Source organism: Pleurotus ostreatus (genome assembly GCF_014466165.1).
Source record: "Pleurotus ostreatus strain PC9 chromosome Unknown scaffold_1, whole genome shotgun sequence".
NCBI classification, from domain to species: domain Eukaryota; kingdom Fungi; phylum Basidiomycota; class Agaricomycetes; order Agaricales; family Pleurotaceae; genus Pleurotus; species Pleurotus ostreatus.
Genome location: NW_023503156.1, coordinates 387,763 through 403,633, shown reverse-complemented (window position 1 = coordinate 403,633; position 15,871 = coordinate 387,763). Strand labels below are relative to the sequence as shown.

The window sequence follows — 15,871 nt, the reverse complement described above, 5'->3', positions numbered from 1 at the left end:
TCTGCTGTATGCGACTCAGATGTCGCTTCTTGTCCATCAACTAGGAAGACTTCGTCCGCCTTTGTCGAGACATGGACGGTCCAAAATGCCTCTTTCCCTCGGCTGGTCCCACCATCGTAAGACATTGTTAAGTCGTCTTGTTGCTTGAGGTATTCCATCTGCTTGTTCTTCACGTATGCTTGCTCACTTGGTATCAACTTGTACTCCAGAGTGTCTCGAGTTGGGAGATTATAGTATGGATCCGCGACTCGCATCAAGTTTGTGAACTCGGGGCGGCTGATGAGATATGTCGGTAGACCAGCAATGCAGAAGAGGATAACTGTAGCGCGGTCCATCTCGAGGTGGCGTTCCTTTCTACGACCACTAATAGCAATCTTCTCAACAATGTTTAGTGCTGGAACAGGGCAATTGACGGCTGTAGATATATGTGAGAAGCCCTCGGGATGGTCCGCAATACTGGTTGCATGCAGGTTATCGAGTCGTTTTGAAGCAGAAGACTTCAACGCTTCTGCCGATGCTAGGCCTCGCAAGGTATGGTCCACCTTGTTGCAGTCTTTGCAGTGACGTGTAATCCGGATTAAGGATCGACGGGATAGGATCCACCCGCAGGAGCCGATGCAGCGCCAATAATTGACCGTCGGATTCACTACTTTGTAGCATTTGACAACAAGCTGATCCAATATGCGATTCGGTGGACGCCCTCCTAGCTTCCGCTGCTTCTTGGTAGGTGGTGCATCTTGCAGATCACTTGGATCAACATGTCCCTCATCGTCTTCATTTTCATCCGCATCCTCCTCAGCTTCGGCAAGTACCTGTTTTGCCTTCGGAATTTGGCACTGAATCACTGGCTGACTTTCGTTAACAAGTTTAGCTTGCTTGCTACTTCGCTTTCGCTTGTTATGGGGTTTCGATGGCTTCGAACTGATAGCTATCTCCTCGACAATCACACCTGACTCGGCGTCCACCAGTGGAGAGTCCTGTGACAGTGTTAGTTCATGCAACAACGTCGGAGATCACTACTCACCATTGCCCAGTCATCGCTCTGAAGGTTGGTTATTACCTTCAAGAATAATTCCACCCTCGCCTCATTGATCTTTGCCTCATTGACGAGAGTGTACAACTGTGGGAGTAAATGATGGCAGAGCGCATTGAAAGCAAGAATGCCACAGGAGTATGCATCCTGTTGTTCCGTACAAGCCATTTCTGCAACACTAATATCATGGTCTCCTAGATGCTGGTTTATCCACCACTGGAGTATATCTCGAAGCTCGGTAGGAAACGTCCCATGGAGAGAATCTCCATATGCCAATGTGCTGGTGGCGCGGCTATATGCAAAAGCTGCCCAATGGTTTCCTGACTCGTATGGCCCTGGTAATGTTGTAGCACCGTCTGGACCTATTGTTGTATTGACGACTCCCCCAACCCATGCTGTCGGCGAAGCACAAAGGCCATCACCAAGAGAGCGTATATAACCTGCATCCTTCGTGGTTGAATAGGAGTCTTTCCCAAAGCGGTATAAGCTTTCAAGCTTTAGAAATAGCAATGGGTCGAGGATAAGGACGTCGGTACGGTCGATTCGCGATGTAAGAATGTTACCGAGTTGTTCAATGTGTGTGTCAGATAGCCAATGGGGACCTAGGTAAATGGATAACCTGTCACGGAGGTTGGTGCTGCCAGGACTTGCTATTGACCACTGCAAGGACCGTACAACACTGGTGGCCGTTAGGAAAACACCTTCATTGCTGCCGCCTTCACTAGCTTTCTCGTCAAGCCATTGCACCCCTTCTCTCCATTCCTTTTGTGCGTCCACAACATCATGCATCCGTCGCCAAAATTCTGTTATCCATAAGGGCAGCCTGATCAAGGTCGTACCTCCCGCATTTTGAACCACCGGATATGTGAACGACTGATACTCTGCGCCTAGGTCTTCTGCCATTCTTCTCCACGCTGTTGTTGTATCCCGGAAAGGAAGGGGTTGACTGCGCAAAATGCTTATATGCTGATGAGACTTGGTTCCTTGTGAAACCCTTCTGGAGACGGCTGTAAGAGCTCGTTGATCGGAGGAGTAAGGAATAGTAATAGATCATGTATCATGATATCCATGTGAGGAAGAAGTTGAGACTCTATGTCAATTGGAATAGTGAAGCGAACCATGGAAGAGGTAGAAAGAATTCAATGAAAAATGACTAATACATGGACATGGCGTGCCTACAATATATCAATACACCTCTGGAAAGGTCCGCTGTGTATATTACTGTGTCCGAATCCCTTTTCGACTTCGGCTCTTGCCCGCCGTCTACCTGGTGCGGTGCAACGCGCCTCTGACGCGGTCCCCCTATAAAATGTACACACGTGATGGGTGACTTACTGCACCCCCTAGTCTTGCTCTTGGTCGACGTTACTTACCGGGTGCTTAACCATTATTAACCGGTGAAAAAGTGTGCCAGTGAAAAACCACAGGTTTGTCCCGCAACACTACCGCAGGCAGCAAGATAGGAACTCTGCCGAAAGAGTATTTAGAGATTGCTAACCATGTTAGTTAAAATGCTTAATAACAGTTCCGTGGATAATTTCCTCTTCGACGCCTTCCTCTGTGACGCTGGGCTTGAGTTGGCTCGTTCCATACCGAGACGTCCTTTCTCTTCGCCACTCCTCCATTGTAGGAGCCTCTCCGTCTGTAAAATACTTTTTGATCCCTTCTCTTTGTAACAGCGGGCTCTGGACCAGGGGCGATAGTTTGACGTCGTCGTTCGCCATGGAAAAATAGAAGACACCAAGACGCGGAATGTTTTGTTGGTCAGCGGGGGGTTGTACGACCCTGTTGGCGAGTAGTATTCAACATCTGCGAGTGCCAAGTATAGCAAATGAGCGATGCTTTACCTATGCTTAGTCGCACGGTAGTAGCCTCCAGATAGGAATTCAATCCCGTTTCCAACGTTCACTACCTATGAAACCTTCTAGTCGTCGGACACAAACTACGAGATAGATTGCTTACAAGAGCGTTGTCGACATGTTTGATCCACCTCCACTTGTTGTCCGGAGATAGGATTTGCAGACCCCCGATAGGTTGACTGTAAAGGATTGTCACGGTTCCAATGTCTACATCGACTATCATTGGATATTCGTTCTGCTAATTGATTACTCACCTGTGTGACCTTTGAGCCAGACATTTTTAGCGAGCACCTCATCGGCGTCTGCCCTGGGATGACTGGAATAGATGAGAATCGTCTCGCCGCACGAAGATCATATACTAATGCCCACTATTTCTGGAACCTCACTGTCTTGCGTTTCAGTGTCACGAAGATATTTCAGGCGAAAGTCTTACTCGACGAATAGCCAGGTGCATCGAACCCATGCATTTTGGTAAATGTATCTTCAGGCAGCTCCAGGCCTTTTGCAAGCAGCCTGAATTGTATTCAGTAGACAAAATAGTACGAGCCAGTCGCAACTGACCGTAAGATAGGGTGGAGTACTTGGTAATGATTTTGCCTTGTAAACGCAGCCAGTTCAGGAATGAAGGGTCGCAGGACTGCTGGATGTTCCTGGGCTACGACGTTACGGTGGACTGGCGGGCGATGAGTAACGGCCAAATGCATAATAACGGAAGAATGGACATACTGGAGTAGTGCTCTATCTCGTCTCGCACACCAGCATCAATCACCTACGATGCGCTGCGTGATTAACCGCTTGTCTTGGGGACACAACGATGCCTACCCATTCTTTCCTGAGTTTGTATCCTTGATACACTGCCTGGTCTTTCCGGGCATACTCCTTTTTCTCTTCGTCGGAAACTTGATCAAATGCTAAGTTCGCGATATCGAAGATGCGAGCCGTCTGTCAAGAGTAATGGCTTCAAGCAATGGAAGAAACACGCCGACGTTTTCCTACCTGAGAGGGACTATATCCGTGGTTGACGACATAGAAGAAGCCAACCTCTGACAACGCCTTGCGTGTCTGCTGAACGAGTTCTGCTTGTCCCTCTAATGTGGAAGCCTTCGAGAGATCAATCACTGCCAAGTCAGCGAAGTCCACTGCCGCCATGAGGAGATGAGCGGTGGCTAGGGATCTTTAACACAAGGTACGTACGATCCTCTGCTGTTGGGGGAGGGGGGATGTACGCTTTCAACGGGGGCGAAATCTGGGCGGGCAACATGGTTGGGTGAGGAAAGTATGGAGCATTGAAGGATGGTATTTATGTGCCAGTTGTGAGCGCTTCGCGAAGTGAGTTGGGTGAGAGCAATTGGACTAACACTGGTCACGCCCACCTTTGATGTCATGATTAGAACCATGCCGTGATAGCAAGTATAGAAGACGTACTACGGATGATCACCAGCCAGAACGACACCAGACCTACAGACTTGGATTCTGATCAGACGGCGCGCAAAAGAGAGTCCGTGAACGGAATCGCTGAATTCAGTACAATACAGGATTGCTTCAGTTGTAGTGCTTCACTACCGTTCCGTGAATTACTTCCTCTTCAACCCCAACTTCTTTCTCACTCGGCTTCAGCTGGCTCTTGCCGTACAGTGCCGTTCTATTTCGTCGCCATTGTTCCATGGTTGGTGCCTCGCCCTCTTCGAAGTATTTTGTGGTTCCGATCCTTTGGAGCACGGGGCTTTCAAGCAAGGGGTTCAATTTCGCATCGTCGTTCGCCATTGAGAAATAGAAGACCCCCAGGCGTGGGATGCTTCGTTGGTCTGCTGGGGGCTGTATTACCCTACACGATCAACTATAAGTTTTGTAAGCGTTCGGCAGAGGAATTGAGCATACCTGTGCCTCGTCGCCTTATAATACCCCCCAGACAAGAATTCGATGGCATCGCCAGCGTTGACTACCTAAAGCGGATATTAACTTTGGAAGCAAGGCGGCAAGCTTAAAGCTTACCAGAGCATTGTCGATATGTTTGATCCATCTCCATTGGTTGTCGCGAGAAAGTATTTGCAGTCCTCCGATTGGCTGGCTGTAGAGAATAGTGATAGACCCAATATCTGCGTCGATATCATAATATAGTCAGAAATTGATTACGTTCGGGAACATACCTGCATGGCCCTTGAGCCATACACTTTTCGTTAATTCTTCTTCGGTCGCCTCACGGGGATGACTGTAGAGACCGTCGATATCAAGTCCCTGGAGTCTGGACATGGAACATACTATTTCATGAACCTAACTAGGAAAGGTTGAATGTCGAATTCCGAAAAGGGGATATGAAAGCTTACCAGAGGATTCTCCTGCGGCTTGAAACTCATGTAATTTTGTTAGGGTATCCTCGGGTAACTCGAGGCCTATGGCCATTAATCTGTATCTTAGTCAAGATCAGAAAGCAATGCAATGCTGAGTCTGCGTGCCTGAGTATGGGATACAGTACATTTGAGTGGTTGTGGTTCGCGAAGGCTGCAATTTCGGGGATAAAGGGTCTGAGAGCTTGGGGGTGTGATTGGGTGACGACATGTCGATTGACTATATGATACCGGTCGTGTGAGCGTTGGCACGAGGAAGGGTGGGGATGGGGTAGCTACTGTTATAATGTTCAATGGCGTCACGAACGCCTGAAGCGATATGCTGGGATATCATGAGTTCATCAAGGAGAAAATACACTGTCTCACGCACCCAATCATTCATCGGCTTGTAACCAGTATAAACCCCTACCTCCTTCTGTGTATATTCTTGTTTTTCTTCGTCAGAGACCGAATCGAAAGTGGCGTTCGCTATGTCGAAGATCCTGGAGGTCTATGTTAAGATTAGCTCAGCCTCGATAACTGATAAGCTCGTACTTTTGCGCTCGTGTATCCATGATTGATGATATAGAAGAAGCCGACTTCTGTCAATGCTTCGCATACCTGACGGGACAGTTCAGCGCGCCCCTCTGGAGTGGTCGCTTTGGACAGATCAATTATCGCGAGATCGGCGTATTCCACTACAAACGGGTGAGGATTGCGTCCCGTTTCGAATGTCGCTACATACAGTTTTCCTTGGAAGGCGGCGGTGGAACATAATGAGGGAGGGGCTTTTCGACGACGAGCATAGCAAGAGAGGGAATACCTGCTTCAGAATGAAGATGTTACATTTATAGCGAGGCCACTGGAGTCCATGCTATCGATATCGACGTGGGAAGCGTAGAAAGTAGTTAGTGCTGTGGTTCTCGGCAACTAGTGCACATGGAGGCGGTCTCGTGATCAACGAGTGCAGTCAAGTAGAATTGAAGTCGAAGCAAGTGGAGTCAAGTGCAAGTCAAGTGTTCTCGCGACTCCCAACTTCTTGACCTTCACACCCTTAACGATACAAGCTATTCTCACCATGGTGGGCAAAGTGCTGAATCCCTCTCACCTTATCTGCACTCGGGTTTGAACGGCAACAGTACCCGTTCTGACACTACTGACGACGTCGCACTAAGCGAGTACGATGGTAAGTGGTGGGCAAAATGTCGGCATAAAGCCACGAGTACGAGAAGGTGGCGGATCGAAATTGAGGACGCAATGGCTCAAGCGAGCAGAAGCCACGGCCTCGGCAGGTAATGTGTCCGAACTCGAGGTACCCGTCACATATACGTCTTCGATAATTGGTAAGGCTTCGTTCCCGCGTACACGAGGATAGCAAAACCATGAGCACTAGCTTGAAGAATGATCCAGGGTGCCGATCTTGGCGCCGTCGGATGGTATCGCAATATAGGCGGAAGCAGAACACCGGAGGAAAGCGTGGTTGCTCTCGGAACGATTAGCAGACGGATTCGCTTCTCGCACCCATGGAGAGGTAACCAACGTGGAAGTAAGAACTAGTGGCTTAACGCTCCAAGGTCCTGAACCCGCCAAGAGAGGTCTGCAACTTTGAATTCTATACGGCTTTCACATTCTTACGCTAAAGTATTGTAGTCATAGCGGGGCGCAGCAATGAGTGTCTGTTCCTGGATCCACCTTGGTTGAAACTCACCAAGTTATTGATTCACCAGTATCGTTCGTTAGCGGAAACGCTGAATTAGTATCGTACCAGGCGGTATACGGTACGGTAGGACACTACTTGTTCCTTTAAGTGATCCGATAACAAAGAAGGCCGTGCACACCACATATTTGGATGGTCTTCAAGTCGTCAGTGCTTTCATCCTGATGCCTTTCAACATTAAGATCGCGCGATTTTTGACACCGCTTGATCTGATCTTTCGCCCTCGGCGTCCTGGGTCCATCGTTCGAACTTTAGAGGCTGCTCGGAGTTTTGCTGCATTTGGTTCCGAGTACTAAGCGGCCATCAGTGACTACATCATATGCACCAGTCCGCAAGAGAAACCGGATCTTACGCAGTGCAGAAAGGATATTTTGAGGATAATTTAAATATCCGTCGGTCGGCTCCGAGCACCTATGGTCAAGCTATGTACGACTTTGTCAGCGGTACTGATTTGAGGTCACGACATTTCACCCACTGCGATGCTCCTGAGCGACGTCGGCCTACGCAGATCTAGGCAATGTTAAACAGTAGAGGGGTTTCCTTTTTTTTATGTCACCGTAATCCCCAAGGCTATAGGTTGATTATCCCAGTAGACAAATCAACCGATCACTAGAATGATCAACACCGCTTGACTTCCTCGTCCCCTCGTGGCATTCGGAGTTCAACGCGTAGAGCCCCTTCAACAATATTGAGAATGACTCGTAACCAGTGGTGTGTCTCGGAGTTTTCTGGTCTACAGTCAGTACGTGTATCATGAGCGCTCATATGCAGGAATTATGGGTCTCACCAAGTGTATTGAGGAGATTCAAAAACACCAAGCCACTCGTTTGTTTGACAGCAGCCCCGCCGCTGGATCCGTCTGGGTATTTCCAACATTGCCAGTTCAAAGTAAATCACTTATAGAAAAGTTCGCGTGTCTGCGCGCTCAAATTGGGTGGACTAGATTGAAATCAGATTCGAACGAAATGGTGGAAGAAGTGAATAGCTCAAGTTGTTTTCAAGTCGTGTTGACGCGTCGACGCCGAAGTACCGCAGAACTCCCACGGTTCAGGGGCAACCCATTTCCCCCTCCAAACTGTCTGGCCTCCGAACGCCACAATCCAGACGAGTCCGGGGCAGCGCTCATGGATCCCCACAGCTCCCCATAGCTGTGGGGCTCCGCATCCGCCGATTTTACGGGTGTTTTACCAGCAGCTAAGCCAACGAGTATCGATTGCGTCTGATTGTCAAGATGGCTGGGGAACTAAACTGCTTCCCGACATCAATCTACTTTTGTAATCTATCCACGAGAAATGTCTGATTTGTAAAAGGAGTTCCACGTTCGCCGCCAGAAATACCTTACGTGCGCACCGAATGGCCGACTATGGATCAATGACGGGCATGCCGTCCCCGGGGTAACTCTGTAGACATTGGCAGCGAGCGGCAGACGCGATCGGGAGTCGAACACGATCAATTCTTCGACAGCAAATAACATGGCTTCCGTTATTATGGTTCCGTTCACTCTCCAATCAGCGTGTTCCCCTTCGCATTTGGGGAGCAGTGCCTCGGGAAGTATGGTGGCTTTAATTCAAGTCTGGTTGGCTTTCTCAGAGACATGCCTTGATCTCCGTTTAGTGACTATCTCTTGGCAGAGCTGCGGTCGTAGATACGGGTCATCTTTCCATATGACATGCATGGGAGTCGCTCTCGGCATCCAGAGGATGGATCGGGATGCCCTGGTGTCCCGCTCCTTCCGGAATATCCTGAACTCCTCCTGTACCTGTCTCAGTCGGAGGGGCGGGACCGCTGCTGGGTTATCGAAGGGCCTCCGAGCCTTGACGATGAACGTTTTCAGATATTCATCTCGATGGGCTTAATGATATACCATCCGCTAAGCTTTCTGCTCTGAAGCGAATCTACGCGAGTAACTTTTCAACCGATTTGCTAGCGTAGCCGCCTTTGCTCCGCAGAGGAAAAATCGTTGACGATAAGGTATGCAAACCCCCTAGACGAAAGCAAATGAATTCTGGAAAACTGAGTTGCATCTGTGCCATCACAGCAATCAACAACAGTGGGACCAGAGCTCTCCAGATTGTCTAGGCAAAATCAAACGGAGTCTCCTTTCCCCATCCACAGCCGATGAACGGCGTCAGGGGCTAAATCTTACCCCACAACTTCCAGGGTCCGGTCACACGATTATTGTCAAATCAGGAGTGTATCCCCGAAGCAATCAGTTACGACTGAACCCAGCCAGAAGCTTTAAAGCACCCAATCACTGCATCAATATCATCTTCAACCCCCATTCCCCTTCCACCCACACTCCACGAAATTATGGCTGAAGCCCCCGAAGCTATCCCAATCCACCCTGTTGCATCTAGGATCCTCAAGGGCCGCAAGAAGCCTCATGTCGGCCCTCATTTCCATGCGTACAAGCAGGCTCACGAAGAGACTGTTGGCCATGAATCCGATGAGTGGTGGGCGAAGGTGAGCGCTATAGGTTGTTCGTGAGAGGGTCCCGAACAGTCGTTGATGAAGTCTACAGACCGCCAGAGATACCCTTCATTGGGATCGTCCATTCCGCACTGTCAGATCCGGAGGCTTCGAGACGGGCGATATCACCTGGTTCCCTGAGGGGGGGTTGAATGCCTCTTACAATTGCGTTGATCGATGGGCCTTCAAGCACCCTAACAAGGCACGTACACCTAGGCCTGGTTTACGGAACTGATCGTTAACAATGTCTTGCTCTCATAGACCGCCATCATCTACGAGGCTGATGAGCCTGGTGAGGGTCGCGAAGTTACCTACTCTGAGCTCCTACGTGAAGTGTGCAGCGTCGCCAATGTCTTGAAGTCTATGGGAGTCAAGAAGGGCGACACCGTATCTGTTTACCTCCCCATGACTTGGCACGCCGTCGCCGCTTTCCTTGCCTGTGCCCGTATTGGTGCTGTTCACTCGGTTGTCTTCGCTGGATTTTCCGCCGAGTCTCTCCGTGACCGTGCCCAAGACTGCAAGTCCCGCGTTCTTATCACCGCCGACGAGGGTCGTCGGGGAGGCAAGACCGTCGCGACCAAGGCAATCGTTGACGCAGCTCTCAAGGAGTGCCCACTTGTTGAGCATGTCCTCGTCCTCCGGCGTACTGGTAACGAGGTTCCTTTCACCCCTGGCCGCGACAAATGGTGGCATGAGGAGACGCTCAAGGTCCCTAACTACTGCCCTCCTGAGATCATGGCCTCGGAAGACCCTCTCTTCATTCTCTACGTGAGTGGCGACCTCTCTCTGCATATCCCCCGCTGAATCATGGTTACTTCAGACTTCTGGATCCACTGGAAAGCCCAAGGGTGTGGTGCATACTACCGGAGGATACCTCCTCTGCGCCGCCCTCACTGTCAAATACGTCTTCGACGTTCACCCAGATGACAAGTTCGCGTGCATGGCTGATATCGGCTGGATCACAGGGCACACGTACGTTCTTAGCATGCAACCATCGCGTTTCAAGGCGAATTCTAACCCAATCATAGTTACATCGTCTATGGTCCCTTAGCCAACGGTGTCTCCACCATGGTCTTCGAATCTACCCCAGTCTACCCTTCGCCATCACGCTATTGGGAAACCGTCGAGAAGCACAAACTTACACAATTCTACTCTGCGCCCACGGCTATCCGTTTACTTCGTCGTCTCGGCTCTCACCACGTCGAGAAGCACGATCTTAGCAGTCTCCGTGTGCTGGGTAGTGTCGGAGAACCAATCAATCCAGAGGCATGGAATTGGTATAACGAGCACGTAGGAAAAATGGAGTGCGCCATCGTGGACACATTCTGGTGAGTACTTCACTCGGCATTTTGGAGTGACTATGTCATACTCACTTCCTTGAAGGCAAACGGAAACGGGATCTATTGTCGTCACTCCCTTCCCTGGTGCGATCGAAACTAAGCCGGGCGCCGCCACCGTGCCTTTCTTTGGTATTGAAACTGCGATCTTGGATCCGGTTTCTGGGAAGGTAAGAACCACACCCTGCTTCGAAGGTTGGGAAGCTTACCCATGCCACGATCGCGTTACAGGAACTCGAAGGCAACAACGTGGAGGGCGTGCTCGCGCTGAAGAACCCGTGGCCATCAATCGCTCGCACGATCTACGAAGACCATAACAGGTATCTCGATACTTACATGAAGGTTCGTTAACCGCTTTGTCTTCTACTCTACTTCCCTGACGCTTGCCTGACTATAGCCATATCCCGGATACTTCTACACTGGTGACGGAGCAGCGCGTGACGAACATGGCTATATCTGGATCAAGGGGCGTATTGACGGTACGATCACTCCATTCTGTCTAGTATCGAATTTTGGTCTGATCCTGCTAATATAGATGTCATTAATGTTTCTGGCCATCGTCTCTCAACCGCCGAGATTGAGTCCGCCCTCATCCTCCATAAGGGAGTTGCCGAGACTGCCGTCATTGGCACCCCAGACGATTTAACGGGCCAAGCAGTCTACGCCTTCGTCACTCTGAAGCCGTAAGTCTCCTCATCCCCGATGTCTGTTTTGTTTTCTCACAATCTTACTTCAATAGCGAATTCTCTTACGATCCCAATGATGAGAATGCGTTGGTGAAGGAGCTCGTTCTCCAAGTTCGCAAAACCATTGGTCCCTTCGCTGCACCCAAGAAGATCTACATTGTCAGCGACTTGCCCAAGACTCGCTCCGGAAAGATCATGCGCCGTATCATGCGCAAGATCGTCGCTGGCGAAGGCGATCAACTGGGCGATCTCAGCACCGTCGCCGAGCCGGGCGTTGTCGACGTCATCAAGAAGAAGGTCGCCGAGAGTGCCTAAATCTGTCCCGAAAAGTTGTCTTTGTAACCCATCGGTCAGCATGGACTCTTCCCTTTTACTCTTGTACGGTAGAAAATGGTGTACGCTGTATGTTATGGTTATGTCTTGTCACAATATATTTATGAATCATAAATACTTCCTTCTGCTCCCTCGCTGGGCCTCTTCTGAAAGTAGGCTCCAGGCGTAGGTAACAGCACGATCAATGAAATCTTTACTCTTTGCCGCGATTTCATTGATGCTGTCTTTAACTTACTGGTCAGCACACACTGAATTGGTTAGCTCCGCCTTCGCAAAGAAAACCAACACCTCATAGAGAAATCATGCAAACAAAAATGTATCGGAATAGAAAGATAATATGCAGTTAGAAGGCATGGCTACCATATCGCCCCTCAGACGGCGTTGATTCTGAGAAAGTTGACATGAGTGGGAAAACGTCCATATGGTAAGGCACATACGCATTAGCACCAATAACTTGGTCCGCTAGTGTCTGGGGCTTAATGCCAGGTAGGGAGCATACCAAGTCTGCTCGTCGTCCAAAAAAATTTGCTTTCGTACGAAACCCCTCCGAGCGTTTGCCTGCTCACCGAAACATTTCTAGGCAGGCCAGAACCACTCAGACACGTCAACCCCCATAATAATGCGTCAATCAGCTTGAAAAGATTGTACTGTTTGCTAAATAGGGTTTATGTCGGCTTTAAAGAGGTCAAAGGAAGCATCGGGGCCTGCGTTGACGTCAAATCCAGCCGTATTCGCGCCGGAATCCACATCCGCCTGGGAAGTTGATACAGGATTCGATGGTGATGGCTCGAAAGTTGTAGAAGGTGCATCGGTGACTCCAGGACCAGTCGTTGTGAAAACAGATGCTGGGGGCGAAGTTGGTAGAAAGGAAGAAGTTTTTGAAGCCGAAGAAACGGAGGGACTGAGAGCAGAAGTTAAGGTAGAGGATGTACTTCCGATCGTCGAAATGGTAGTAGTAATAGCTGCCTCGATAATGCCAGAGTGCTGGGTCTGAGCGGACGACTCAATGGAGGTGGGGACACTGCCAGCTGGCTCCTGCGATGTGTTTGGCGGTAAAGCAGCAACTTGCCAGGCCACGTTTTGTTTTTCGGGACGTTCAGTCGGTACCCCACACAGTGTATTTAGGAATCAAACACCACTGAGATAGGTTGATCTTACTTGCTGTAATTAAGACTGTGCAGAAGAGCGCCGACCCGAAGTACGTTGCCAAAACGACATGTTAGAAAGTCTTGCACCAGAGGGAAGATCATCGCTGAGAATCGTCGTTGTTTGCCTTCCAGGGAATAGATTTGGCCTAAGACTGGCCCAGGGTAGTTCGGCAGTAGATTGCGCTTCGGTCGACTAAACACCCCGGTCTACAGCTCAAAGGGTCACTGTTGAACCCGAATGTACTGTGGGTGATTTGTCGTGGAATATCCAAGTCTGAGAAAGTCAACCGAGTTGAACGTGACTGCCTGGCGGTCATTTAGGTTGTGGGCGGCGGAGGTTAAAAATCACTTGAACTGGTGCGATGAAAAACGAGTTCCACTAATGGTCGGTGCGAGTGAGTCCTTATTACCATTTAAGCGGCTTATTCTTCCTTTGTCATGGCTTGTAGGAAGGTTCATCAAGCCCACTCAGTTTCTCTTGAGTCGTACTCACAGCTTGCTAGTTAAAACTCAAGAGTCCACTAGGGTTGCTTCTAGGATTTTCTCGACGTTTAGACATTCAGCGCTGGGGGAGGGCTCCGTCTCTGTTACCACAGAAAAATCAGTTCCGCTCTGTCGCGGTTGACACCTCTAGGTCGTCCACGTATGTTTCGCGAGCAGATACATTGAAACAACTCTCGATCAAATCAGGCAGAGGCAGGAGTCTCGGGAATTCCTTTGCAAGCACGACCGTGATCGGCAATATCCACCTTCACGACACTCAAGGTCTTTTCGAATCCTTTCATCCTTGTGGTCATCTTCTCCACTTCGTCCGGCGTAATGCCTGGGAGTGCTAGGCGTAGCCGCACGAGGTCGAGTTGTCCGGGTGCTTCTCTACTCGTTGCCGCTTCGTCAATTTCACGGATTCTTGCGTGGAGATAATCGTCCTTGGAAAGAAGGACAGGTATTTGCGCCGTCATATCGATGTATACGGTTCCCAGGGAAAGGGTGTGGTTCGCGGAGGTTGACAAATCGCTGACGAGGCTCGTGAGCCATCTTATTTGATCCGTGTAGAGCCCTGAGACTTGAAGGGTTTGTAGAGAGTGGTTATGTGTGGTGATTGGGAACGGGAAGGCATCTCGGTGATCCCCTGGGAGGAGAAAGAGGTTAGATATAGAACACGTCTACCGCGGCAAAAGGACTACTCACACCTAAAGAGAAAGGGCTCGAAGCGTAGGTATTCAAGGGAGGTGCATGCTTTCACGAGTTTGTTGAGAGGATCCACGGATATTCTGTCGCAATACAGCTTGAGTGACTTCAAGCGCTGGGTATGTTTCGCTTCCCGGGGATGCATGATCCACGCCACGAGGCGAGTCGTAGGTTGCCCGAACGCCAGGATGGAGAGTGTATCCACTTTCCTATCAACATCGGCCACGGCCCCACTGCTGCCCGAATTTGGGTCCACCCCATCTCCGTGAACTTTCACTCTGTCCAACACCAATTTCTTCGTCTCGGGTCCCACGAACTTCGTCCACGGTACATGTGTTGGGATGTAGCATTCGACAAGGGACACGTCTTGAACTGATCGCAGGGATAGAACGCGTAACAGGGCGTGTTGTAGTGGAGAAGTGATATACTGCCATTCAACGTTATGGAGTTGTACTTCCACCAAGGTAGCGGATGAAACCAGCCTTTCGAGTAGGGTGAGCAGGCCCAGCGATTCGCGCAAAAGCCACGGGGCGGCACCCTCGCGAATGATCAGCGAGCGCGTATATGGTAGAAGGTGCGAAGAGGTGCTAAGAAGGGTGGAGATGCGATCGTCGAAACCGAGTTGCAGGTTCGGAGCGCGTATGTGGGTCGTCGATGCCTTAGGTTGCAAAGTTACTCGCTGATGGAGGTGGAATTGGGCAGCCGGGCGCAAGGTTGATGAGACGAGGGAACATGCTCTGAGCGTTTCTGGCTGGTCATGAGCGTGATCGATGACAATGTCGATCAGTTCTTGAGGGAGGAAAGTCATGTTCTGGTGGATGAGCTTTGTTGGAGGATTTATATGTCAGGAGCAAGGTGGGGACCCTTCACAGCTTCTTCCCCTTACGTACTATCTTATTTGGCCTAATGGGAATGATGTATCTTCTCCACTGCGGCTGCCTTAGCGGCATCGTTCATGTGCATGCGTCCCCAAGATCTCAGCTTTTAGCATTATGAGTGGTAGTCTCTCCCAACGGAGTCGGACACCTTCAGCCTACAGATTATCCGCTGTTTGGCGGGCCGCCAGTTGTCACGTAAATCAAGCGAAGGGCAGGCCAGTATTGCAGAGTGTAGCATCTATTCAATGATGAGTTGTGAATCCATTGTGCGATAATAATACAAGAGTGATGCAGTAAACATATGTTACAGGACGTGATCATCTAACGGACGCATTAGGGCATCAGTTAGTGCTGCCCATGTGTAACCGTGTGCTCCTCCTCGTTGCGACGGATGGCATCTTCTTCGACGACTTGCGTTCTTTGGGCCCGTGTGAAAGTGCTTCCGAGGTGATGCTCTTCACCTTCTTCGGTTTGGGATCCTCGTCATTGCTTTCGAGGTCGCTCTCGTCAATACTTTTCCTCTTCTTCGACCCACAGCCTCCAGTACCTTCCACAGGAGCTTGTCCGGTGGCTCTCTGGGGTTTCTTCACGAGCTGTAATTTGGCAGCGTCGTTCGTCGGCCAGCATGAACGAAGCGTAGTATCCCAAATGTACTCCATATCCTTGTGTTTATGTTCCTCGAAAGAAGGGGGGTTAGGCAAATTCTCGTCGAGGATGATATCTGCATTGGCAGCATGGAGGGCTAGACGAGCTTGTGACCTCCAATGATTCAGCTTGTGGAGGATTGAGGCCACGAATTTGGTCAATGGCATGCATGCATCGAATTCCAAGCGTGGCGAGTGGCGACCACCGATGTAATTTCCTTCTGTCACCGCAACGGATTTCCCTGTTCCGCCTTT

The 15,871-nt window shown here is 50.0% G+C and overlaps 6 protein-coding genes across 6 annotated transcripts; 1 reads left to right on the top strand and 5 right to left on the bottom strand.

Annotated features, from left to right (window-relative positions):
* Positions 1–2,535: 2,535 nt before the first annotated feature.
* PC9H_000114 (uncharacterized protein) lies at positions 2,536–4,153 on the bottom strand (the record flags this gene model as incomplete). Its single annotated transcript, XM_036769777.1, has 11 exons — positions 2,536–2,818; positions 2,881–2,945; positions 2,996–3,099; positions 3,147–3,208; positions 3,262–3,277; positions 3,326–3,405; positions 3,454–3,565; positions 3,619–3,661; positions 3,715–3,834; positions 3,889–4,031; positions 4,087–4,153. 11 exons carry the CDS (start codon positions 4,151–4,153, stop codon positions 2,536–2,538), a joined length of 1,095 nt encoding a protein of 364 aa, XP_036635622.1.
* Positions 4,154–4,434: 281 nt separating this feature from the next.
* PC9H_000113 (uncharacterized protein) lies at positions 4,435–5,246 on the bottom strand (the record flags this gene model as incomplete). Its single annotated transcript, XM_036769776.1, has 5 exons — positions 4,435–4,717; positions 4,771–4,835; positions 4,885–4,988; positions 5,040–5,163; positions 5,217–5,246. The coding sequence occupies 5 exons, from the start codon at positions 5,244–5,246 to the stop codon at positions 4,435–4,437; spliced, it is 606 nt and encodes a 201-aa protein (XP_036635621.1).
* Positions 5,247–5,457: 211 nt separating this feature from the next.
* PC9H_000112 (uncharacterized protein) lies at positions 5,458–6,022 on the bottom strand (the record flags this gene model as incomplete). The annotated part of the gene is made up of 4 exons (XM_036769775.1): positions 5,458–5,559; positions 5,608–5,727; positions 5,772–5,914; positions 5,962–6,022. 4 exons carry the CDS (start codon positions 6,020–6,022, stop codon positions 5,458–5,460), a joined length of 426 nt encoding a protein of 141 aa, XP_036635620.1.
* A 3,221-nt stretch (positions 6,023–9,243) lies between these two features.
* Positions 9,244–11,740, top strand: ACS1 (acetyl-CoA synthetase; the record flags this gene model as incomplete). Its single annotated transcript, XM_036769774.1, has 10 exons — positions 9,244–9,396; positions 9,455–9,604; positions 9,664–10,170; positions 10,223–10,374; positions 10,431–10,730; positions 10,786–10,909; positions 10,971–11,081; positions 11,137–11,218; positions 11,275–11,422; positions 11,479–11,740. 10 exons carry the CDS (start codon positions 9,244–9,246, stop codon positions 11,738–11,740), a joined length of 1,989 nt encoding a protein of 662 aa, XP_036635619.1.
* Positions 11,741–13,592: 1,852 nt separating this feature from the next.
* Positions 13,593–14,902, bottom strand: PC9H_000110 (uncharacterized protein; the record flags this gene model as incomplete). Its single annotated transcript, XM_036769773.1, has 2 exons — positions 13,593–14,035; positions 14,095–14,902. The coding sequence occupies 2 exons, from the start codon at positions 14,900–14,902 to the stop codon at positions 13,593–13,595; spliced, it is 1,251 nt and encodes a 416-aa protein (XP_036635618.1).
* Positions 14,903–15,313: 411 nt separating this feature from the next.
* PC9H_000109 (uncharacterized protein) lies at positions 15,314–15,784 on the bottom strand (the record flags this gene model as incomplete). Its single annotated transcript, XM_036769772.1, has 1 exon — positions 15,314–15,784. The coding sequence occupies one exon, from the start codon at positions 15,782–15,784 to the stop codon at positions 15,314–15,316; it is 471 nt and encodes a 156-aa protein (XP_036635617.1).
* Positions 15,785–15,871: the final 87 nt, after the last annotated feature.